This window comes from Hypanus sabinus, chromosome 3 (assembly GCF_030144855.1).
Source record: "Hypanus sabinus isolate sHypSab1 chromosome 3, sHypSab1.hap1, whole genome shotgun sequence".
Lineage (NCBI taxonomy): Eukaryota > Metazoa > Chordata > Chondrichthyes > Myliobatiformes > Dasyatidae > Hypanus > Hypanus sabinus.
Window position 1 is genome coordinate 145,531,253 of NC_082708.1, and position 25,850 is coordinate 145,557,102.

Here is a 25,850-nt window from a genome sequence, read left to right on the forward strand (position 1 = left end):
AATGACGCAACATAACGACTCGAATTATTTCACTCGAAAGGATGTTCCCTACTTATAAATCAGGTAAGGGATAATAGCAGGACTGGCTATTATTGTATCACATGACACCTGAGAGAATTTACGCGCGCAGCAAGCAGTTCACCTTCAACAGCATTAGGACGACGCTTGCTGAGGGCAGTGAAACCAGACCGGAGCATCGTCTGTGCTTTCACAGGCAATGCAATGAGCTAGACCTGGTGCCGAGGTTGTGTACCTGACGACAGTGTCACCTGAATTTGTCCGGCAGAGCCCTCAGATAGGTAGAAGTCACCAAAAATGAACAAGGAAGATGTGGCGAAATTCCTGGACGCCAATCCTGCTTTCACCAAGCAGTACTTTGAGAAGAAACTGCGCCCCGAAGTTGTCGCTCAGATCCTGCCCACGACAGACTCTACTGCTGATATCACAACCTTCCGGGAAATAAGCCAAGTGGAAGAGGGGGAGATTCTCTTCGATCTTATCCGGGATATGCAGGAGAGCATAAACATGGAAAAAGTGGTGTTCAAAACTTTAAGGAGGGTCAGTTATCTGATCCACGCCGATCGAATGAGTCTCTTCATGTACCGGCAGAGGAACGGCATCGGGGAACTAGCCACGAGGCTGTTCGACATCCACAAGGATGCCGAGATGGAAGATTGTTTTGTGCATCCAGACCATGAGATTGTCTTTCCACTGGACATGGGCATTGTAGGGAATGTTGCCCAGACCAAAAAAACTATTAACATCCCTAACGTGGCTGAGGTAGGTCTGAGAATGTGGGAACGAAGTAAATATCTGAAAGAAAGTGTTTGGGAGCTCATAGCTTGCGGCGACGGGTGCTTTTATCTGATAGAGCAAATTGATTAATAAGATTACCCGGCTCTGCCCGTAAGGTTGAATTAGATTTTAATGACTTTGCTGGTATGGAACTAAATTTGAGGAAATAAAGGGAAAGGAATTCAAGTTTATTGGCATGGACATACATACCCAGGGTGTAAATACCATAAAACGTTTTTGCAGTAGCAGAATCACATTCGCGCATACAAAAATAAATAATAGAATATAGTTATAAAAATAATATAAAATATAAAGAAATATTGTCGTGCTAACAAATTTGTATATCTATACAATTTTCATTTATATGATTCTGTATTCAGTATAGGAATGTGCGAATTAGGAGACATTACGTAACACTGAGCGCCGGGACATCATAGCAAGGGTATATTTTAAGTCGACTAACTAACGGAAATCTCGGCCTTTTCATCAACATGTTTTATTTGTAAGGCCCCTTCAACGTATGAGGTTAATCAGGCGATGTGCAGTTTGAGTCGCTTGTTGTAAAAAATATGTTTAAAGATGAGTCAAATCCTCTTTTTGTAATCCAGTGACCTGGTTATCATATCTGGGATTAACTTTTCAGTTTAAATCTTATTAATTCTATTCGGTTTGGATCACTAAGGTCAGTTCCTCTGATGGGGAGAGCGTTTGGGATGTAACCCACACTTTATTGTGTTGGTATGGGTTTTCATTTATCGTTTCGACTCTGGATAGTTGAGTCTGTGCGTTTCAGATCATGCGCCAAAATTCTGCACGTGGATCACCTGTGTCAATTTTGTGCGGAATATTTTACCTCCATAAAGTGCGTCCAGGCATTGTAATTCTGGGCCTTTCATGTGGTTATGCGCGGAAAAAAAATGCAGGTTAAGTGTGAAAGGCGCCAGCTGAATACAAAACTCTCCGACGGCAGAAACGCTTAAAGCTGTGACTCTCATTAGGAGTCACCACTTCACGCAGTGGGGTCCACTATCAGTAGCAGCTCAGGCACCGGGTGTTTCTCTGTCTTAGTGCACAAGGAATAACGCGCAAAAAAAGCTGGAGGGACTCCGCATGTCAAGCAGCATCTAGGGACGGAGATGTGCAATGTTCGTTTAGGTTCAGACTCATTTCCATCCATAGGTGCTGCTGAATTTTCTGAGTTCCTCCACCGTTTTGTTGCTCCAGATTTCCCAGCATCTCCGGTTTCACAGCCTGGTGTGTAAACACCAAGGCCCTTGAACAGAAAATCCTGCAGAATGTAGTGAATATGGCCTACTCCATCTGAGGTAAAGTCCTCCCCACCTTTGAACACATCTACACAGAGCAGGAAAGCAGCATCCTTTATCAGGGACCCCAACCACCAGGTCATTATCTCTTCTCAATTTTGCCATCAAGAGGAAGGTACAGGAGCCTCACTCACATTGCCAGGTTCAGGAACAGTTCTTACCCCTCAGCCATCAGGCCCGTGAACCAGAGGGGATAGCTTCATTCAACTTCACTTGCCCCATCACTGAACTGTTCCCTCAACCAAAGAACTCACTTTCAAGGACTCTTCATCCCACGTTCTTGATATTCATTGCTTATTTATTTGTTGTTATGTTTTTTTTGTTCTTTTGTACTTGCACAGTTTGTTGTCTTTTGCCCTCTGGTCATCTGCCCTGTTGGGTGTGATCTTTCATTGATTCCGTTATGATTATTGGATTTGCTGAGTATGCCCACAAGACAATGAATTTCAGGGCTATATGTGGTGACATATATATACTTTGATAATAAATTTACTATGAACTTTGACTTTGATCTGCAGTCTCTCTCATGTCCTGCACAAGGAAGTTCTGATTGCACTGAGCTATTGATTTTCCATACCCAAGTTATTGCTGGCATGAAAAACTGAAATCCCTATTGGCCCAGTATGTCCCACATCACATACATAGGTAAGCCCTGATTTTCAAAGCCCCAGAAAGCATTTACATGAATGAAAACTGCGTGAGGAGCAGGACGTCATTTTCTAGCTATTATCCCAGCTACTGGATCTAACGTCACATCTTGACCCTTCCTGTCTTCAGTCAGTGCCAGAGTGCCACTGAATTGCAGGCTCCAATCCTTGGCATTTTCTGGGAGATTAGCAGAAAGCAAAGTACTGGGATGCTATAAGGAGAACTCCAGAGAGATGATAGGGGAGTAACTCTTCTCAGAAAGGGTGATGCAGACATAGAATGGCCTGCAAAATGAGGCAGGGAAAGCAGCAACATCTCAAAGACAGGTAAATGTGGGCTAAACATGGACTAGCTTAGATAAGCAGTCTGGTCAGCATGGACAAATTGGGCTGAATGGCCTGTTTCTATTCTGCGTGACTCATGACAAGTATCTGAAAGCAAAGATCAAGCATTTGGTTGCTAAGTATTTTAATCTTTTATTGGAGTTATCAGACTCTCATGGCATACATGTAAGGAAGCCATCCAGCCTATTGAGTCTACATTGAATCTTGAAACTTCCCTATCAATCCCATTCCTCTGTTGTTTATTTCCCTGTAACCTCTTCTCCAGTTGATATAAGTTCACAAAGATTAGGCCAACTCAATATTCCTTGTTCTCATCCCACCTACTGATGTAGTATAGTTACTCCAAGTCTATGCATCCATTCCAGTCCATTGTGCATCTTGTTTATCCTTTAACACAATTATCTGAACCTCACTCAGTCCATGGACCTGAGAAATTGGTTCAAACTCTTCCATATGATACTGATGAACACGCCACAGGAGGCGCTGACTCTTGTGTTTCCTGCGGAAGCACTGTTCTGTCTGAGCGGTGCGTACGTGTGGCGGGACAGTAACAGAAATGCTCCAGTGCACCGAGCCTTTGTCACCACGCGGCTGGAATAAGGACAAATGGGAAATAGTTTACAAAACATCAAACAGTATCATGTATATCATGATACCCTTCAATTAATAAATAAAATAAAAAGTATGTGATTTTTCAGTTTTTATTCTAAATATTCATACCATGCATAATACAAAGAAACATTAAAATACCACACAGATTTCAGGCCGTGTAGAAATTTCCTGCTCAGTGCAATGGCTGATCCATGCAGCTGTAAAAAAAAATTAAAGGGAACATTGCTCAGAACTGGTCCCATTGCCCCTGGAATCTGGCACCATCTCTACAGCCGCAAAATCACATCCATTATCATTCTATTTCTGTACTCAATAGGAATCCAGAGATCATTGTCTGATATTCTGCTTAAAAAATTCCAAACTTTCTCAAACCTGAAGGAAGAACTTATTCCTGCACCTATGTCACCTATGCATGGACACAGTCCTCAGCGGTTCACCCCCGTTCCTCCAAATAATCTTCATTCCCCTCACACCCCTCTGTCCTCCCCATGACCATCTTCTGGTCCCCTTACTCCTAATGTTTATTTTATGGTTCACTGTCCTCTCCTATTTGATTCCTTCTTCAACCCTTTAAGGATAAAGATAAAGATTAGCTTTATTTGTCAGATGTAAATGTTCAAGAACTTTTTGCTGTACAGTTCATTTTTCTGATGTATGAACCTGTTTCTCAGAGTAACCTGGGACCATTCATATATAGGAATGAATGTGTGGATGTGGGGTCATTGGGAGGTGTATGGGGTAGTGGTGTGTGAGATCTATTCCTTCCCTTCATTTTAAGTACAATTCCTGTGCCTGCCATGGTGAGTGTATGTTAAAGTGCTGGCCAGCTTTCCAGTGGTCAGTGAGGGAACAATGCCACATCTGCTATTTTTAGCTTTCTTAAGGGGTACAGGGCTTTTTTTTATAGGATATAATGGATAAACAGGAATAGGGTACCAGAATGGCCAAAGATGGGAGGATAAGGTGTAGGTTAGGATATGTGTGTGTGTGTGTGTGTGTGATTGGGTGAAGGGATTTACAATGTGAGTCTATTGCACACTCCGGAGCGGAAGGTGGCGGTAATGCACCATTAAGCTGGGTGCCAACCACCATAAAACAAGACAGAGAGAGAGAGAGAGGTTGAGCAGCATCTGTGGAGAGAAAGGAATTATCAACATTTCAGGTCAAAGCCTGATGCCTCCTCCCTCAGATGCTGCTCGACCCACTGAGTTCCCTTGGTAGATTGTCCGTTTTTTGAGATTCCAGTATCTGCAGTACTAAAACTGCTTCTGGATCTACATACTGCTGCTATCTCAGTCTGTGGACACCAGACCTAACCTCGGCACTCTTCAAAGCACTTCTTACCTATTAACTATACTTTTGAGTACTGTAGTAGATCTCCAAAATAATTTGAAGCAATTACTTTGTGCGTGTCACTTTTAATATTTAGTTATTTCTGTTTAAATCCAACCTGCGTGACTTTATGAGAGGCGAATCAGTTGGTTTAATCTGTTCAGAAGTTTGGAGACTCCAACTAGTGGTCAATCTGTGGAACTCATTGCCGCTGGCAGCTGGAAAATCCAAGTCATCAAGGAGGAGGACTTGGTTAGTCCGGGCATGAAGGATTATGGGGAGAAAGCAGGAGATTGGGGCTGAGGAGGAAATGGATCAGCTATGGCCCAGTTGTGCTCCCATATCTTATGGTATAATGTAGGGGTTCCCAAACTTTTTTATGTCATGGACCAATACCATTAAGAAAGAGGTCCATGGACCCCTGTTGCAATACTCTAGTCTAATGGGACAGGCATAGACAAACCAGCGGATGTTGATATCTTTTAATTTTTTTTTAAATCATCAGATGATTTTCCACATTAAATGTAATGGATAAAGGATTGGTTAATGACCATAGAAATAAATGGGTCACTTCTGATTAGTGATTTCCTTTTTCCTTAGTAATTTCAATTTATACCTTTGACCTTAAAGAAGGAACAAGTAACCTATTTACATGTGCTAGTAATAGAAACCTAGGTGAGAAAGCTGTAAAGAGACACAAGGTATGGCAAAGGGCTACAAGACACATAAATGAATTCGGGTCCTCCCCAGATTTAGAATGTCCGATTGTGTGCAACCCATATATATGACTGAGAATTTGGGTGGCTTTTCTGGATGCTTCGGGGCTGCTGCCATCTTCTGCTGGGTTGGAATGGGGCATTTCCATGTGCCTGCTCTCCCCATCCACTACCCACCCCCTCCCAATCCACAACTGAGCCGAGCAGAGCTGGGAGAGCTGAGCAGGTTCACTCACTCACTCACTCACTCACTCGCCGAGTCGGTGAGGCCAACTGGTGGCCACTCCTCCTGTGCTTGCTCACTGTCCCGTCACGGTGGGTTCTGTGATTCTCTCCCACATACTGTTCTTGTTCATTTCTGACCTACGGACTGGCCAAGTTAGTTCTCAGGAACAGGACACTGTCCTCACCTGGGGAGAACCTGTAGGAAAAGAATGTAGCAGCTGTAACATAATGCTGGGATCTCTCCCAGAAGGTTAATTCACAGGTTGAGTCTGTGCTAAAGAAGACAAATGCAATGTTGGCATTTATTTCAAGTGGAATAGACTATAAAAGCAACGAGATAATGCTGAGGCTGTATAAGACACTAGTCAGGCCACACTTGGAATATTGTCAACAGTTTTGGCTCTATATCTTAGAAATGGCATGTTGTCATTGGAGAGAGTCCAGAGGAAGTTCATGAGGATGATTCCAGGAATGAAGGGGTTAACATTTGAGGAGGGTTTCGCAGCTTTGGGCCTGAACTCACTGGAATTTAGAAGAATGTGGGAGGATCTCATTGAAATCCACCAAATGTTGAAAGGACTAAATAGGGTAGAAGTGGAGAGAATGTTTCCTATGGTGGGGTATTCAGAATAGAGGGCACTGCCTCAAAATTGAGGGGCAACCTTTTTAGAACAGAGGTAAGGAAGAATTTTTTTAGCCAGCAAGTAGTGAATCTGTGGAATGCTCTGTCATAGACAGCAGTGGAGACCGTCCATAGGGATATTTAAAGGGGAAGTTGATAGTTTCTTGATTGGTCAGGACAGCAGAAGAAATGGCGAGAAGTCAGGTGTATGGTTTGAGTGGGGTCTGAGGTTAGCTATGATGGAATGGCGGAACAGACTTGATGGGTTGAATGGCCTAATTCTGCTCCTATGTATTATGGTCTTATTCCTCCTGGTTGTTAGGTTTCCCGGTTGTCCTGTTGGCCTTTTTAAGGGCCCGATTGATTTCCTTCGCCTTGTAGCCGTTCTGTAGGAATATCATACATTATCGTCTACTACCACCTGCCTTTCCTATGTTTCCACTGTTTCTCGAAGAATTGTAGGGATCCTTAAGGAATACCAGATAAACACCGTCCACAAACCTGTGAGGAAGTTCAAATCCCAGCTGATGCGTGCCAAAGATGACCTGGGACTCAGGATGGCTGGTGTTTACAGGATTTTCTGTGAATGCAGAGCAGTGTATGTTGGAAAGTCACATCAAGGACCATAGGAGGTGTATCTGGCTTGCCAGGAGAAGCTAGCTGCAGCAGAACACTGCATTCACAATGACAATAGGATTGACTTTGACGGCACAAAACTACTGTGCCATGCCAATTGTTTTTGGACTGCCTGGTGAAGGAAGCCAATGAAACAAGACGAGAGAACAAGAATTCGACAAAAGCGAAGGTTTCACTTTAAGTAAGAACTGGAGTGTAATTTTCAACAAAGCAGGAGAGCTGAAGCTTGATTCAAGGCTCATTTATCAAAGAATGTATAAATTATACAACCTTGAGCTTTGCTTGCTCACAAGTAGCCACAAAGCAAGAAATCTGAAAAAAACCAATTAAAAGAAAGAGAACAGAAAAATAAAAATAGAAGACCAACACTTGATGCACAAGCAACTCGCTCCCGGCCCGGTTTCTGTCGCCCAGCCCAAAGCCCCTTTCAAGCTCTTCAGCTCAGCTCAGTACCCAGAGTGATCCAACCTCACACCCAGGTCAGTTAAACCAGCATCAGAACTTCTCTGCCTGGGCCTCAACTTCTTCCAGAGCAACCTAACCTTGCTCCCCAGGCAGACTGTATGGGCATCCGAACTCCAACTGCAACAATTCTGTAACGAACATCTTGGCTCGTGCTCTGAACTCATCTCACTATCACTCACCCCTTCACTATTTACAGTAATAATTTAACACTATTTACTACAGAAAGGGTATTTTTAGTGATGACTTTAGTAGGATTTCTTATCTTTATGGCTACCAGAATCTGTTGCACACATTCGGTCGATAGCGTCAGTTGAAGACTAACGAATGAAGAGGGATGGACGATGGGAGATGAGTATATATACCACTGGATTAGACAGGCCTAGGCATCATCCCTGATGAAGATGGCGGGGTGTGTCATCGAAACGTTGGTTAAAATCAACATCTGGACCCAGCTGGAAGCCTGAGAAGAGTTTATGCATTTTCTTTCCTCTTTAAATAATTCCAGTGATTCATCTCCCAGAATAGAGAATTCCAAAGATTCACCACTCTGAAGGAAGAAAGTCCTGCTTTGTAAGATGGTCCTGACAGGGCAATACTAGGAATTAGTCCAGTGAATCTCTTCCGGGATGCCTCCAACATCAGCATATCCTTTCCTTAAATATGTGAACCTAAGTAGTACACAGTAGTCTGTGTATGGCCTCACCAGTACCCTGTTCAATCACTCAACTCTTGTTCAGTCCCTTTTCAATAAAGGTCAGGGTGCCATTTTCCTTCCATCTACTTGCTGCACCTTTCTGCAAACATTTGCAATTTGTGCATAAGAACACTCAGATTCTTAGATACTATGCTTACCTGCAATCTTTCCCCATTCAGTTACTCCTCTGCTTTTTGAATGCACTCCAAAATGTGTGACTTCTCACTCTCCTACACTGAACTCCACTTGCCTAGCTTCTACTCGATCACTCAACCTATTCATATCCATTTGCAGAGTCCAAGTATCTTCATCTCGTTATGCCCTCCCACCTATATTGTCAGAGGCAACACTGGAAACCTTGCACTCTATCTTTCCTTCCAAGCCACCAATACAAATAATAAATAAGATTACAGATATAACTACTTGACATGTCTTCTAAAGTAGTAGCCTCTAACATCCTGAAGATGAGCACATTTCCCAGCAATCAATACAGTTCATAAAATGGAAAGTTACAGAACTTTTTATTGTAATTGAATTGACTTTATTTCTTACATCCTTCACAAATATGAGGAGTAAAAATCTTTGTTACGTCTCCATCTAAATGAGCATTGTGCAATCATAGTAATTTATAAACAAACAGAACAGTCCATGTAACATAGAAATACACTCAATCACTGTGAGTTAATCAGTCTGCTGGCCTGCTGGAAGAAGCTGTCCCGGAGCCTGTTGGTCCTGGCTTTTATGCTGCAGTACTGTTTCCCGAATGGTATAGCAACTGGAATAGATTGTGGTTGGGGTGACTCGGGTCTCCAATAAACTGCAGAGGGATCATAAGAATTGGAAACAGGAACAGAACAGGCCCCTCCAACAGATTCCCCTATTGACCAGATAGTGTCTGACCCTTTATTCAGTCTAAACCCCTGCATTTTGTTATCACAGAATCATTTTATCTTTGGCATATCCAATAGCTGGGCAACAGCGCCCCTCTGTGGTGGAAAATTATGAACGTTCAGTGCCTTTTGCCTGAAGTAATTTCTACTTATTTTTAACTCACTTCATTTAGAAATAAATATATTCTGGCCCGACGAGCCCATGCTGCCTAATTATACCCATGACCAATTAAACTAACACACACAAAATGTTGGAGGAATTCAGCAGGCCAGGCAACATCTATGGAAAAGAGTAGAGTCGACGTTTCAGGCCGAGATCCTTCATCAGGACTCATGTTTGTGACCAATTAAACTACTAACCCGTACATCTTTAGAATGTGGGAGAAAGCTAGAAAACTTGGATGAAACCTATGTGGTCATAGAGTGAATGGCCAATCTCTTTACTGACAGCAGTGGGATTGACTCTGAGTCAGTGGTACTGTAGCACATTACTCTAACCATTACACTACTGTGCCATCCCAGTTGTGATCATGAATGACTAATTACATATTCTAGGACAATAAACCTACAGAACCTGGCAACCTGATATGTTTTATGTTTCATGGAAATCACCTCTCATTCTGGGGAATAACTGCTCAGCCTCCTCTATCGTTAAGAGCTAAACTCATCTAATGAACCAGTCCAGTGAATCTCCTTAAGCAAGCAGATGAAGCCTGCTCACTATGTTCCAGGAACAATCATATTAAGGCCCTAAATAATTAAAGTAACATGTATTCACAATTTGACTTTGTGATTTCTTAATGAATCGTCTCCATTGGATAGAGAGTTGGAATAAAAGTGTCTTTGTCATGTGGAAGAATATAAGGTGAAGTGCCCCAAGGTTCAGTTCTCAGCTGGCCAATAAATGCAATATCTTTGTCATATACTAGTTATTTGTTCCCCACTCATGATATGATATTTGCAAATTCCCCACAAGATCCATATTCCCTATTAGTAAAGTTAGGGACCTGCAGCAAGCCCATGGGTTATTATAGTTGCCACCTCTAGAATCAAAAATGCTCTCTTGAGCATGTTTGATATTTCTCACAATGGCTCATGATGGCTGTCGTACCATGCTCTACCATATGTCTGCCTTTATTGGCATTCAACAGTTTGAAAGACTTAACTCATTTGAGTGATAGCAGCAGTTTAGAAAGAACATAATTCTGCCTTTCCTCTGCTAAGGCAGTGCTAAACTATTCAGGTGAAACCTAGTCTTAATGCAGGGAATTTTTTTTCCCGATATATATTGGTTCCTGTTGTCAACAAACAGAATCATTGCTCGCTATGTCCAACATGATAAACAAATCGTAAAGTTGCTGGTTCTATTTTTCCGGTCAGTAGCTCTTCTCTTGCACAATAGGAAATTGAAAGCAACAGTCTGGTCATTGTGATATCTAAATTTTAGTGAAAGATCTATTTTTAAGTCGTTTGGGAAAGTTACCTTTATAGCCAGTCTTTAGATAGCCATTTGCAGTGGAAAAGGTCAGAGAGGTAGGAATGAGTTTGAGTCAGTTGCTTCCGTGAATATTGGATAATATACACTCCACAAACACGGTGCTTCTCACGTTCAGGTTTATGGTGTCTGACTGTACATATATACAACCAAAAGAAGCAACATTCCTCCAGACCACGATGACTCCCCCCAAAACATATATCACACATAACACAAAATATTACCATAAATAAGTTAATAAAATATATTTAAAAATGCATGTAGTGCACGGCACAGGTAAACAGTAAACAGCTCACTAGTGATGAGACCTCCATGGTAGGGATCCTCAACAATGCTTTGGGCCCTTTATCTGCAACACTCCTATCCTCTCAGCTGTTTTTACTATGCTCTGTTGGGTCATGCCTTGCAGCTTCCATACCACACAATGGTGCGGCCATATAGAACACTCTCGATGATGCTCCTGTAGAAATTTATTACAAGTCTCAGTCTTCTCAGAAAGTGTAGATGCTGCTGTACCTTTTTGACAAATGAGGACATGGTTTGAGTCCAAATGAGGACATGGTTTGAGTCCAGATTAGGCCATCTGTTATGAAACTTTGTACTATTCATTTTCTCCATGGCAGAGCCATTGATGTGCAATGGAGAGTGGTCAACCAGTGTCTTCCTGAAGTCCACAACCATCTCTCTCGCTCCTATAGTTGGATACAAGGGTAGGGCCATAGACTAAAGCAGGTGTTCTGTTTTGGGTGGTGTTATCTGAGTGTTTTTTCTTCCGTAACTCTTTCACATAAGAGGTGAATATTCTGCTACAGTTCTGCCATGTAGATGAGGAAGAGTTTATTGGAGTCAGGAAGTGAGCCATCTTTCCACACTGCAAAGCTTCAATCTTCCTGCTATTAGTCCTAACCAAGTCTGGCCTGTCATGATTCCTAAGCTGGTGTCCGGATGATCTATGGCCGGAAATCAAATATGGTGTAAGCTGTCCTACCACTTGTTAGGTTTTTACTGAGGGGCTGAGTTGGTAAGAATAAGCTAGTAAGGCATGATTACAAACTTAAAGGTTATTCACAGTATATTGTTGGTAACAGGTTACACATCAGCTTTATGCACACTTCCAGAAGAAGACTTGAGATGCATTGTGTTCGGTAGTGTAATCATATGAGCATGGGATCATTTATGTGATAGTCTGTTGCATGGTGCTTGTAGTAACAGATCCTGTGTCCAACTGCTTTAAGGTAGCTGAAATTGTGTTCCTACTCTAATATCCTTGTAGATATACTTCATTTCACTCTTTCATTTAAATGAGCAATCAGAATAATGTTTCCAAAGTTGGGTAATCAGTATCAGAAATAGATTTATTATCACTGATAGGGATACAGATGTACAAGAGTGAGATAGGTTAGCTGCTTGATTGGTGTCACAGCAACCTCGCATTAAATGTAAACAGACCAAGGACAGATCGTGGATTTCAGGAAGGGGAGGATAGTAGAATAAGCACCTGTCTTCATTGAACAGCCAGCAGTGGAAAGGGTGAGCAGCTTCAGATTCCTGTGTGCCAACGTCTCAAAGGGTCTATCCTGGATCTGACAGAATGATGCAAGCAAGAAGAAGGCAAACAAATGGAGTATGAGGAGATTTGGTATGTCACCAAAGGCTCTTGCAAATTTCTGCAGATGTAGGTGGAGGACATTCTGACCAGTTGCATCACAGCCTGATATGGAGCCTCCAATGCACAGGATCAGAAGAGGCTGCAGAGGGTTATAGACTCAGCCATTTCCATCGTAGGCGCATCCATCCCTGCTATCAAGGTCATCGTCAGGAGGTAAACCCAAAATTAAAGACCCTTACCATACAGGACATGCCTCCTTTGCATTACTACCATCAGAGAAGAGGAAAAGGAGTCCAAAAGCCACACTCAATGATTTAGGAAACTACACATGTCAGTGACAATAAGCCAGATTCCAACATTTTGACTTGCATGTCTTTTCAGCAGTTAATGATAAAGATTAATAAATAGTTCCAAAAAATTAGGAATAATGAGTTGGTGTTACTGGATCCATGAGCCATTCAGTAATCTGATAGTGGAGGGGGAAAAAGCTATTCCTGAATCATTGAATGTGAGTATTGAGGATCATGTACCTCCTCCCTGATGGTGGTAATAATAAGAGGAAATTATGCCATTCCTTCAAGTTATATTGAATTTAGTAAAACAAAACTACAGTCTACCATTTGCACAGGGCAATGAAATAGCTAGGTACGCTGTCTTGGACAGAATGATAATGTCTGGTATTGTGTACGATAGTTGTGACCAATGTTCCCTCTAATTTTTAGTAGTCAGTGTGCGCAAAAATCTTACGTTGTGCAAATTTTTTTTTTCCTGCAACAAAAGCATTTGCGCACGGAGTGCACACGTGGCACAGTTTATGTAGGTTTACAAAATATTTGACATAAAACTGCACAGAATAACAACAAAATAACATACATATTTAAGTCACTCGGTTACCTTTTTCTCTCTCCTGTCTTTGGCATCTACCCATTCTTTGTAAACTCTATCTAGACCAATGGTTCCCAACCTTTTTTTGGCCATGCCCCACCTAATCACCTCTAAAATCCTGATGCTCCTGTGGTGATATATAATTCTTATTATTCAAAAAGTGAACTCCTATTCACCTGGAGGAAGCCTAAAAGACCATGAACTTGGTTTAAACAAGCTTCCAAAGAACATGGCATTCATGAAAGAGAAAAACAAAAGAACCAAAGGACTGTTAAAGTTCTGAGGAAGAAATTACTAAGAAATTGTAAAAAGAACATTAAGTGATATTAAAATAATAATAATAATCATAATAAATGAATAAAACAATGCCGATTCGTTTCTACAGCATACAAAGACAGATACACCATTTAAAAGAGATGACACAATGTACACACCTTCACACCACCAAGAACCGAAAGCTACTCCAAAAAGCAGCATTGGCGCAACCTCGTACGAGTTTCTTATGCGTTTGGACTTGTTCATTCGTTCCTTCCTACATCAGTCAATTCATTAATTTAATTATGAAAGCCATTTGATGGTTGTAATGATGGTGATACACTATATATACAGTACATACGCAATTACACATGTACATACACACAAGTATTTTTATGTATGCATACTGTATATACACATATGTATTAACTCGCACACACACTCATACTCACACAGACTTACTAGAAAAAATTCACTGTTAATAACTCATTCTCGAATTGCCCCCCTTAAAAATCAAATTACCCCCCTGTGGGGCGTATGCCCCACGTTGGGAACCACTGATCTAATAGAACCACTAATAGAACTTCCATCCAATTGATATCTTTTGATTCTCATTAACTGTGCATGGTCACAAAACTGTTCATGTTGAAGTACAAATGCCACCATTTGAGCAAAGTTTGAAATCTGTTTGGATTTAATTTTTTTCTTGCATGGAAAATTTGAAATCATTAAACTGTCTAGCTGAAAATACTGTAATAGTTAGAAAATCATGATGTTTTAGACATGACATTAACTTGTTCATCGCCAAATGTGAAGTCACAATCTGCAACTCAAGTCAAGTCAACTCAACTTTATTGTCATTTCGACCATAACTGCTGGTACAGTACATAGTGAAAATGAGACAACGTTTTTCAGGACCATGGTGTTACATGACACAGTACAAAAAACTAGACTGAACTATGTAATAAAAAGAACACAGAGAAAGCTACACTAGACTACAGACCTACACAGGACTGCATAAAGTGCACAAAAACAGTGCAGGCATTACAATAAATAATAAACAGGACAGTAGGGCAAGGTGTCAGTCCAGGCTTCGGGTATTGAGGAGTCTGATAGCTTGGGGGAAGAAACTGTTACATAGTCTGGTTGTGAGAGCCCGAATGCTTCGGAGCCTTTTCCCAGACAGCAAGAGGGAGAAGTGATTGTATGAGGGGTGCGCGGGGTCCTTCATAATGCTGTTTCCTTTGCGGATGCAGCATGTAGTGTAAATGTCCGTGATGGCAGGACGAGAGACCCCGATGGTCTTCTCAGCTGACCTCACTATCCGCTGCAGGGTCTTGCGATCCGAGATGGTGCAATTTCCGAACCAGGCAGTGATGCAGCTGCTCAGGATGCTCTCAATACAACCCCTATAGAATGTGATGAGGATGGGGGGTGGGAAATGGACTTTCCTCAGCCTTTGCAAAAAGTAGAGACGCTGCTGGGCTTTCTTTGCTATGGAGCTGGTGTTGAGGGACCATGTGAGATTCTCCATCAGGTGAACACCAAGAAATCTGGTGCTCTTAACGATCTCTACTGAGGAGCTGCCAATGTTCAGCGGGGAGTGGTCACTCCGTGCCCTCCTGAAGTCAACAACCATCTCTTTTGTTTTGTTCACATTAAGAGACAGGTTGTTGGCTCTGCACCAGTCTGTTAGCCACTGCACCTTCTCTCTGTATGCTGACTCATCGTTCTTGCTGATGAGACCCACCACAGTCGTGTCATCGGTGAACTTGATGATATGGTTCGAGCTGTGTGTTGCAGCACAGTCATGGGTCAGCAGAGTGAACAGCAGTGGACTGAGCACGCAACCCTGGGGAGAAATCAAAAGCTGACCATTCTTGTACCTCATCTTCAGGAAACCTTTCTCTAAATGAACACAAAGACTATTTATAAAAGTCAACAGCAAACTTGTATCTACTGTGACATTTTCTTCACAGTTTTGGCTTAGCAAAACTTTAACTTTGTCACTCCATGAAATATTGTCTTCCAGATACTGCTTTCTTATCTTGTTAATTTTGCTGCTTGCAAAATGAAATGAATCCATCGGTGTCAGTCCACTCTTTTGCAGAATCTTGCACAGGTTTTCAATAAGTATAATTATTAATTACTACATTATTTTAGGTGACTAAGCTTTTGCGTGCACGTTAATTTCCTTTGTGTGCTGGTTGAAGAACACGTGTGCACACGCTCACAACCACAGCTTAGAGGGAACAAAAGTTGTGACTATGAACAAAGTCACCGGGAGACACTAAATCATTCCCCTGGTGGGGAAAGTGTCTTCGCTGGGTCTCAGCACTTCCCCCTACAATTGGATACTGGACTGCTTAACAGGAGGCTGCAGTCAGTCCGTGTGGGCAGCAATGTCTCTTGTCCCATTACACTGAGCACTGGGGCTCACCAAAGCTGTGTGTTCAGCCTGCTGCTGTTCACACTGTTGATGAGTGACTGTGTCACAAGATTTAGTTCAAACCGTGTCATCAAGTTTGCAGGTGACACAACAGTGGTCGATGTTATCAAGAATGATGACGGGATGGAGTATAGAGAGGAAGTGGAGCAGCTGGTGGATTGGTGTGAGAAGAACAATCTAAGCCTGAATGTGGAGAAGGGCAAGGAAAAAATTGTGGACTTCAGGAAGGTGCAGACGAACCATCCCCTCTACAAATACATGGCTCCTCTTTAGAGAGAGTCAAGTGTACCAAATTCCTGCAAGTTCACATCACAGACGACCTCACCTAGTCCCTTAATATTACCTTATGGAACAAGAAGGCACAGCAATGCCTCCACTTCCTAAGAAGGTTGAGGTAAACAAGGCTCCCCCCACCCATCTTAACTGCATTCTGCAAGAGCACCGTTGAAAGCGTCTGGACAAGTTGCATCTCCATCTGTTATGGGAGCAGCCAAGCTTGAGACCAGAAGTCTCTACAAAGGATGGTGAGAACAGCTGAGAGGTCTCCCTACCATCCATCGGGGACATTTATGAGAGGCCTGCATATGCAGGGCCTTTAGTATTATAAATGATCCCACCCATCTATCCAGCATTCTCTTTGACTTTCTACCATCAGGCCGGAGATTATGATGTATAAAAACAAGAATGGTGAGGATGAGAAACAGTTTCTTCCCCCATGCCATTAGGCTTCTGAACTCCCTGCCACTTTGTATTCAAAGTGTCACTGGCTAATCTGTTCCATACCTTATAATAATATTAATGCACTTCAGTTTGTTATTTGTGAGTGATACATCTGTAGATTTTATCTTTACATTTCTATATATATTATATGGTTATATACATTATATATGTGTGTATAGTTAAATGACAATAAACAAGACTTGAAGCTGGTGATATAGAAGCCTCTATTCAGCACACAAAGAGGCATCATTCTGGAGACACTCTTGGAAGAAGAGGATTCCTGACCCAATACCTCATCTCACTTTACATGTTAAAGAACAAAGGTAACAGGACAATTTCTATAGTTATAATGCCTTCATAATGCTTGTCTTGAGTTCCAGGTATTTTCAAATATCTGGATCTTGCCAGCAAAAGACCAAAATGATTATTAATACATAAAATGGTAATTAACACTTATTTTAGTCTTTTGGTGGGAAGAACCAGGTATTTGAAAATACTTGTAACTCAAGACAAGCATTATGAAAACATTGTAACTATAGAAATAGTCCTGCTAACTTTGCATTTTAAACTCCGTCTACAGTCCACATTCAGATTTGAAGACTGATTGTTGTTGAAATTAATATTTGCTATATACGATGATTTCAGAATACACCCTAATAATATTGACATGGAGTGCAATAATCTACTTTGGCATTCAATGATATGGAATGTTGTGACCGGCAACGTGATGGTGTAGTGTACTGTGGTAGCCAACGTAGCGGTGTTTTGTTTTGTGTTTAGCATTGTAAAGGTGATAAATTGCACTTGGTAGTTTAATATTCTGGTGTACTGTGCTTTGCAATATGATGGTGTTATAGTTCAGGTTTGGTGGTGCAACATCTTTTTAAAAAAATTACCAATAGACAATAGACAATAGGTGCAGGAGTAGGCCACTTGGCCCTTCGAGCCAGCACCGCCATTCACTGTGATCATGGCTGATCATACACAATCAGTACCCCGTTCCTGCCTTCTCCACATATCCCTTGACTCTGCTATCTTTAAGAGCTCTATCTAATTCTTTCTTGAAAGTATCCAGAGAATTGGCCTCCATTGCCTTCTGAGGAAGAGCATTCCACAGATTCACAACTCTCTGGGTGAGAAAGTTCTTCCTTAACTCCGTTCTAAATGGCCTACCCCTTATTTTTAAACTGTGGCCTCTTGTTCTGGACTCCCCCAACATCAGGAACATGTTTCCTGTCTCTAACATGTCCAATCCCTTAATGATAACATTGAAAGAGTAAAGATAAATTTCCAAGGGTGTTGGCAGGAATTGAGGATCTGAGTTATAGAGAAAAATTGAATAGGTTAGGACTTTATTTCCTGCAGCACAGGAGAATGACTGGAGATTTGATAGAGGCATATAAAATCATCAGTGGTATAAATAGGGTAAATGCAGACAGACTTTTTCCACTGAGATTTCATTCAGACTAGAACTAGAGGCCATGGGTTATGGGTGAAAGGTGAAATGTTTAAGGGGAACATGGGAGGAACTCCTTCACTCAGAGGGTGGTATGGAATGAGCTGCCAGTGGAAGTGTTTAATTTCAATATTTAAGAGGAATTTGGGTAGGTACTTGGATGGGAGGGGTATGGAGGGCTAAGGTTCTGGTGCAGGTAGATGGGACTAGGCAGAACTATAGTTTGGCATTGACTAGATGATCCAAAGGATCTATTCTGTGCTGTAGTACTCTATGAATCTAAAGAGTGACAAAGCAATGTGTTGTGCCTGCTAATGTGATATACTGTTCTATTGCTATTGGCAATCTGACACTGCCATACTATGTATTTGGGAATAGATGTTGTAATGTGCTGTGCTCGGCAGTGCATTGGTGTGGTGCATTTGGCTGTATAATTGAGTGGCTCACAGAGATTTGGTGTAAAGATGGTGTTGCATTGTCTTTGGCTCTGTGAACGCATGGTGCATGGAACCAGCACTGTGATAGTGTGCTTGCAATAGTGAGGGTGGTTGTTTGGCCTTTCATAAAATGAAGGTACATTTTGTGTTAGGCAGTGGGATTTTGTTCCGCGCTATGTTTTGCAGGTTGATTATATGGTGTCTTGTATTTTACAATTCTTCTGTCTGAGTACTTGCTGCATTTTATATTTTTGTTTCAGATTTCCAACACCTACAGATTTATTTATCTGTTTGTTTTTCGATGAGGTAATGTTTTGAGTTTGCCAGAGGGCAGGTGTGGTGCCTTGTGTTTGGAATTGTGAAAACAGAATATAGCATTTGGCCATTTACTGGTGTGGTATACTGGGGTGTCTAGTAAAGTCATTGTATGGATCACTGTTTCACAGCCTCATGGTGTGATACTACATGCTTTATAGTTCAATGCCTTAGAGTCTTGTTTGGCATTGTAATGTTGCTTTGTATTGGACTGAACAGATGAATGATGTGCAGTGTTGTGTCTGACAGGGAGGTGCTGTAGATTTTGTGTTTATGTGAGGGATAGTCCTATGTATTGTTCTTTCAGTGTAACACTGTGTGCGTTGTGTTTGTCAGGTTGGTGGTCTGGTGTATTGCCATTACCAATCTGATGGTGTGGAGTACTGAGTTTGTTTAGCAGTGGAGTAGTATTGATTTTTGGCACTGTGTTGCTGATGTATTATATTTGTTGGTATGATGATGTGGTGTTTGTGGGTAGCAGTGTGGTGGTACAGAAAATTGTGTTTGGCTGTGCGATGGAATGGATACTGTCCTACTTGTAGTTAACTTATTATTTAGTAATAACTAGTATTTTAGCTACTATAATTTAATAGATTTATTATATCTCTAAGTTAGCGAGACTTTTTCAAGTTGTCCTTGCAGCTTTCTCTTACACTTTCAGCGAGTGTATACACACAAAATGCTGGAGGAACTTTAAAACTTCCTCAGCGGGTGTTGAGTGTGGATTGCAAATCTGTAGAAACCTCATGAAGAGCCTTTTATAACCATATAACAATTACAGCATGGAAACAGGCCATCAAGGCCCTTCTAGTCAGTGCTGATCACTTATTCTCAAAACTCTTTTAATTCCTGCAATACAAGGTCTGCTTTCAAATATCCTTTTGGTTCTCTCATCACCTGACTCTTATACAGTGAAGTGCTTCCATCTCTGGGTCCTGACTTCGTGCCATTAACTGTGATTGACAGACTTGAAATGTGGAAGAGAATTATGTTAAATTTAATGCACCAAAACAAGTTATTTAGTGGATTTTTTAACAGTGTTTCTGCCTCTCTTGAACCTCTTCTCACCCCTTCTTAACTCCATCAAATTTTCTAACTTGGTCTCTCTCACAGACTTCTATTTCCCACTAAGTACATATGTGCTGTTCAGCTAAACCTCATGTTGTGTGTCTGAATTCTGCATTCTCTCACCTCTCTGAGATGTAGATTTCTTCTTCATTCTTTCATGGGATTATTGGAGAATTTATTAAGAAATTTAAAGATTTAGTATTTTGCCCTACCATAAAAATAAATATATTCTCCTTGATTAGAAGTTTAAATAAATTTCAGGACCTCTAACAGATTTTGCCGATGTTTTTGAAGACAGCTCTAACTAGTTCAATGTTTTAGTAACCATCCTTGCAGGATCTTTTTCATCTTTGTTCTTAGCTGTTTTTGTGTCTAACCACATTTTTAGCTGTATTCTGCGAACTTGATTCTCATGGTAATAAATTAGACCATAAAACAAAGGAGCAGAATCAAGCCATTTGGCCCATTGAGTCCGTTCACCATTCCATGGTGACTGACTTATTATCCCTCTCAACCCAATGCTCCTCTATTCTCCCTGTAATCGTTGATGCCCCTACTAATCAAGGACCCATCAACCTCTGCTTTAAGTATAGTCAATCACTTGGCCTCCAAGCCATCGGTGGCAATGAATTCCACAGTCACCACCTCTGGCTAAAGAAATTCCTTCTCATATTTGTTCCAAAGGGACATCCTACCATTCTGAGGCTGTACCCTCTAGTCCTGGACACCCCCACTATAGGAAACATCCTCTCCACATCTATTCTATTTCAGCCTTTCAATATTCAATAGGACTCAATGAGATTCTTGACGCCATTCTTCTTAACTACAGCAAGTACAGGCCCAGGGCTATCAAATGTTTCCCTTTCATTTCTTGGATCATTCTCATAAACCTCCTTTAGATACTCTCCAATGCCAGCACATCCTTTCTTAGAGAAGAGGTCCAAAACTGCTCACTATACTCCAAGCGAGGTCTGACCAATGCCTTATAAAAGCCTCAGTTTTGTTTTACTGAGTCTTGAGAATATACGTTGTGTGCAGCAGTAGGAAAAGTCTGCTTGGCCTCTCAACACTGGTCCATCACAGAATAAGATCATGTTCACTATCTTCAGATGCCACATACCAGGGATGATCCCTTAAACCCTTGCTTAACAAATATCTCTATATGTCTGCCTCAAAAGCCTCTGTTCCAACTTCCACAAAAACTCTAGTACCAAGAACTTACAAGCCTTTGAGTGAAAGATCACTTCACCATGTCCCCTTATTTTTAAACTTTATGTTCAACCAGTTAATCAATCACTAATTAATGAGCTAGTAATTGTAATCAGTAAAACATTAATTTGATTTACCAATATTTTTCTGCTGCATATATTGTATCTGGACTGGCCTTTGTGATTTCAGATCCACCAATGAGCTAGCCTTTTAAAGGTTCTCCCCTGCTTATGAATGCCTAATCTACATGCCGCCTCTATATAAGAACAAGTGTTTGGGAGACAAACAAGGTGGAGTTACCAACTATTGCTTGGCTGCAGGCATCTGTTCTTGACACTAGCTGTAATTTTGCCTCATCAAGTCCAAGCGGAATACATTCTAGTTTATATAATTTTTCTGTCCATTTTGTGACTCCTGTCTAGAGACTCACCATCTGAGTCCACAACTGTGCTCTTTTTAAAAGTGTCATATAGCTTTTTTGGGTGGGGGATGAGAGTGGAGATGCATCTCTACCAAAGGAGGTGTAAGACACACCTTCCGTCCACTAGCCTGCAGGTCAACCTTGGGCAAGGTGTAGCACCTGCTTAGCCCCCTGATCAGATCACATGATGCCATGGGAGCAGGTGGTGGGTGACTGTATGAACAGCTGATGTATATCTCAAGTCCTGGTAATGCGACCACTGACACCAGGCAGACAATCTCTGAAGATTATTGATAATGGCTTGGGTCACCTGTCTTGTAAAGACACTGCCCAGAAGAAGGCAATGGCAAGTCACTTCTGTAGAAAAATTTGCCAAGAACAATCATGCCAAACCATGAACATCTATGTCATATGACATGACATATAATGGCATTTCAAACATCATCTGCAGTAAAATCTTTTAAAAGAATATCATAATTAGCCCAAGATAGGCTAAATTTGTGAAAATCAACTTTAACATTAAGAATGGAAAAACATGATTTAAAATGCCTCTCTAGACCATAGGCATCTCCTGCCAAGTAAAATCTCAGTTTGTGGTGCATTTCTGTCCTGTGAACTGCTTGGGTTATGAACAGTTCTCATGGAAGGAACCCTTCCTTAACCTGGGGAGGACCTGTAATCACCTTCCTTGTCCAGCAGTGGACAAATTTCCAACATTTCCAATGATATCTATGTCTTATAAATAAAACCCCAACCTGAGGCTCCATGTTAACAGTGCTAAAGTCCTTTAGCCCATTGGTTTGTGTATCCCAGTGTAAACAGAGTCAGAAACATGGAAAAGTTTCCAGGTATGTTTGGGTCTTCTTTTGACCCAGATAAAACGCGGAGGCTATATGCCATTATATTTGCATGTAGAGTGGAATGTTTCTTTGCTGACTTCATATCTGCTAAGTGGTGAGCAGCAAATTAAAGACTAAGACTTTCTGCTTATGAGGTTGAGCTGGAAATAAGGAGAACTAAACTTGCAGTGTTGTCCTGCTTTTAGAGACATCATCAGGAGTTTGAGTCCAAAGCTCTACACGGGACCCAGAAAGAGGAATTGGGATAAAAATATTTTAAAGGAAAAAATATTCTTTGGCAAAGGGAGTAAATCAATTCAATAGAAGTTATGTCCAAGTTTTAATTAGATCTTGAGAGGAGAATTTCAGAAAACTCTTTATGGAGACAAAAGGATGTAGCCAGACTCTATGGCTTAAGTTATGAGGAAACTGTTGATACTAAAGTTCTATCTCCTGGAATATGGGAAGTTCAGGGTTGATCGGTTTCAAGTTTTCAAAGCATTAAGGAAGAAATGACAGGAAAATAAATCAAGACTAAATCTTACTCCTATATGGAAAGTCTAGGAGAAAGGGAATAGTCTAAATATCAGCAAGGCTTTTCAGGAGTGAAAGTGGGAAAGTGCTTTCAAAAAGCAATGGACAGGTGAAACTCTTTGGAAAATAACAATTGACATTAAGTGTTAATTTTGATTGATTGATAGATTTGAGTTTACCCAAAGATGTTAAAGGATATGACTGAAATGCAAGCTTATGAAATAGACACAGGTGAGATTTGACATTGAATGACTGAAAGGCTTGAGAGGTTAAATAACTCATTTTGCTGTAAATTGGATGATGCATAAAATCATATTAGTATATAGCTTATAGACAGTGTAATGCTGTGGTGTAGATATCAGTCCCAGTGTCTCTACAGTAGACATTGTGTCTTTACAGCTGTTCTCAAATCATACTTGGAAAATGTAGATCAAATAAAATAAAAACTAAGCAAATTACTCTCCTCGCTATTCTGCATAGCATTTAATTTGTGAAAATTCTCTCCCTCCTCTCTTCTACCTAATTTATTATTGTTTGTTTCTTGCGGATTAGTCCAGCTTTTACAGCAGTTTTGTCGATGAGCTGACGGAGTATGAAACAAAGAGTGTGCTTGCAACTCCCATCATGAATGGGAAGGATGTTGTTGCTGTGATAATGGCAACCAATAAAACAGATGGATCTCATTTCACTGAAGATGATGAAGATGTAAGTCTTCCCATGTATCTGTAAAATCAAGTTCTTATATAAAGCAAGTATGTTTGTTTTGGTTTATTTACAGAGCATAATCTGTTTTCTTTCAGCTTTTCTTGAAATATCTCAACTTTGCCAGTTTGAACCTCAAAATCTATCATCTGAGCTACCTTCACAACTGTGAAACCAGAAGAGGCCAGGTAAAGGAAATTAAAATTAAACATTTCCAGACAGTGGCAGTCCAAAAGAAAACTAAAAGTAGTAGAAAAACTCAGCAGGCCTGACAACATCTGTGGAAAGAGAAAGAATTGGTATTTCAGGTTGAATAGATTGTGGTAGAAATGGGTCTTTGACCTTCAAGTTTGTTTCTCTTCCACAGATTTTTCCTTGAAGTTTCCAGCATTTTTGGTTTTTATTTGAGCTGAGGCAAAATTTCTGTTAGGATTTCTTGCTGTTATCTCTGCTGCATTCCCAAGGAATATTATTATGATTATGATCAAGGAATGCATAGATTTTGCAAAGGTTGTAATTTTCATAATATTACATTGGGAATGTGGAACTACTGTTACATTACATTAAGTGCTCACATAAACTATTCACACTCCAAGAAAAGCCAGTTGCTTGGTATTCACTGTTCACTTACATTACTGTGACATATATATGTAACATAACACCAAGGAAGACAATTTCCAAATTAGCAGAATCAGTCACTTGGGATTTGGAAATAGTTTATTTTTATTTACATAGGTCATGAGCATTATTGACAAGCTCAGCATTTATTATTCATCCTGATTGCCCTTAGGATGGTTGGAGGAAACAATCTTTATGGAGTGTGGTGGTCTATGAGATGATGGTACATCCAGAGTAGTGAGTTTAAAGACATGCATAAATTAACAATTGGAATTAGATATTTTAAAGACAAAGATGGTGTGTGACTTGGGGGGAGCCTGATTACATTTCTGTCAAGGTGTCAATGATAGTTGCTTCATGGTGTTTCAGACTTATTACTACTGACACTGTGAACTTCACATGAACAGGGAATTCCATTGCGCACCAGTGTATGTACAATAATCTAAACTACATGCGTGTGTTTGGGATGTGGGAGGAACCTAGAGCACCTAGAGGAAACCTGTGCAGTCACAGGGGAACATGCAAACTTCACACAGACAGCACTTAATGTCAGGATTAAACTTTGGTCTCCGGCATTGTGAGGCAGCAGCTTTGTTGCTACCTCCAAAATGGTACCTGATTTGTTAGATATTTCTAGTAACTGTTGCTGTATTATGCATTTCTAGCATTCAGTTTCATATCCACTCCTTTTATTCTAATATCCTGATTTTTTTTCCATTGCTGTAGGTTCTTTTATGGTCGGCTAACAAAGTATTTGAGGAGCTGACAGATATTGAGCGCCAGTTTCACAAGGCTCTTTATACAGTGAGAGCTTACCTGAACTGTGAGAGGTACTCAGTTGCACTGCTAGACATGACCAAGAAGAAGGTTTGGATCATGCTAAATTTATTATATTGATTTAAGTACCACATCATTTAGAACCATTGAATTGGATCTTGTCTACAATGAAATCATTTATGTGTCTGAATATTATTTTACACTTTTAACATTTGAGGAAAGCTTGGACAGGTACATGGATGAGAGGGATATGGCCCAGCTGCAGGTCAGTGGGACTCGGCAGAAAAATGGTTCGGCACAGCCAAGAAGGGCCAAAAGGCCTGTTTCTGTGCTGTAATGTTCAATGGTTCTGTGGTTCTAAATTTAGGCTTAAACAATGAAACCTATTCACAAATACTTTCCTAAGCCAAATACCGAGGGTTCAGTTGAGTTCATTTGCATTCAGCCTGAAATATTGATGACATAACTCTACTGAGGCCTGGTGCAGCCACCACAAATACTCTGTAGGGAGAGGTTACAGTACAAGGCCTCCTGCCTTTACACACTGAGAGTCTGGATCATGTAATTTGGTCATGAAATGAACGTAGGTGAAAACATGATGCCATTTTATCTAATGGTAGAATGATATGTCTTGGCTACATGTAGTACTAAACATATTTATTAAATATTAAATATTTAGTTTTGTTGTAGATAAAGCTGTTTCTCATGATAAAAGAACAACACTAATACAACTATATTTTACTGTAATATAGATGGT

At 40.8% G+C, this 25,850-nt stretch overlaps 1 protein-coding gene across 1 annotated transcript in view; it reads left to right on the top strand.

Moving 5' to 3' along the window:
- Positions 1-315: 315 nt before the first annotated feature.
- LOC132391742 (rod cGMP-specific 3',5'-cyclic phosphodiesterase subunit beta-like) overlaps positions 316-25,850 on the top strand; it is an 82,402-nt gene continuing 56,867 nt past the window's right edge. The window contains exons 1-4 of the mRNA XM_059965309.1: positions 316-780; positions 23,549-23,701; positions 23,797-23,886; positions 25,043-25,183. Of these exons, the coding sequence (XP_059821292.1) occupies positions 316-780; positions 23,549-23,701; positions 23,797-23,886; positions 25,043-25,183 (849 nt within the window). The remainder of the gene's footprint in view (positions 781-23,548; positions 23,702-23,796; positions 23,887-25,042; positions 25,184-25,850) is intronic.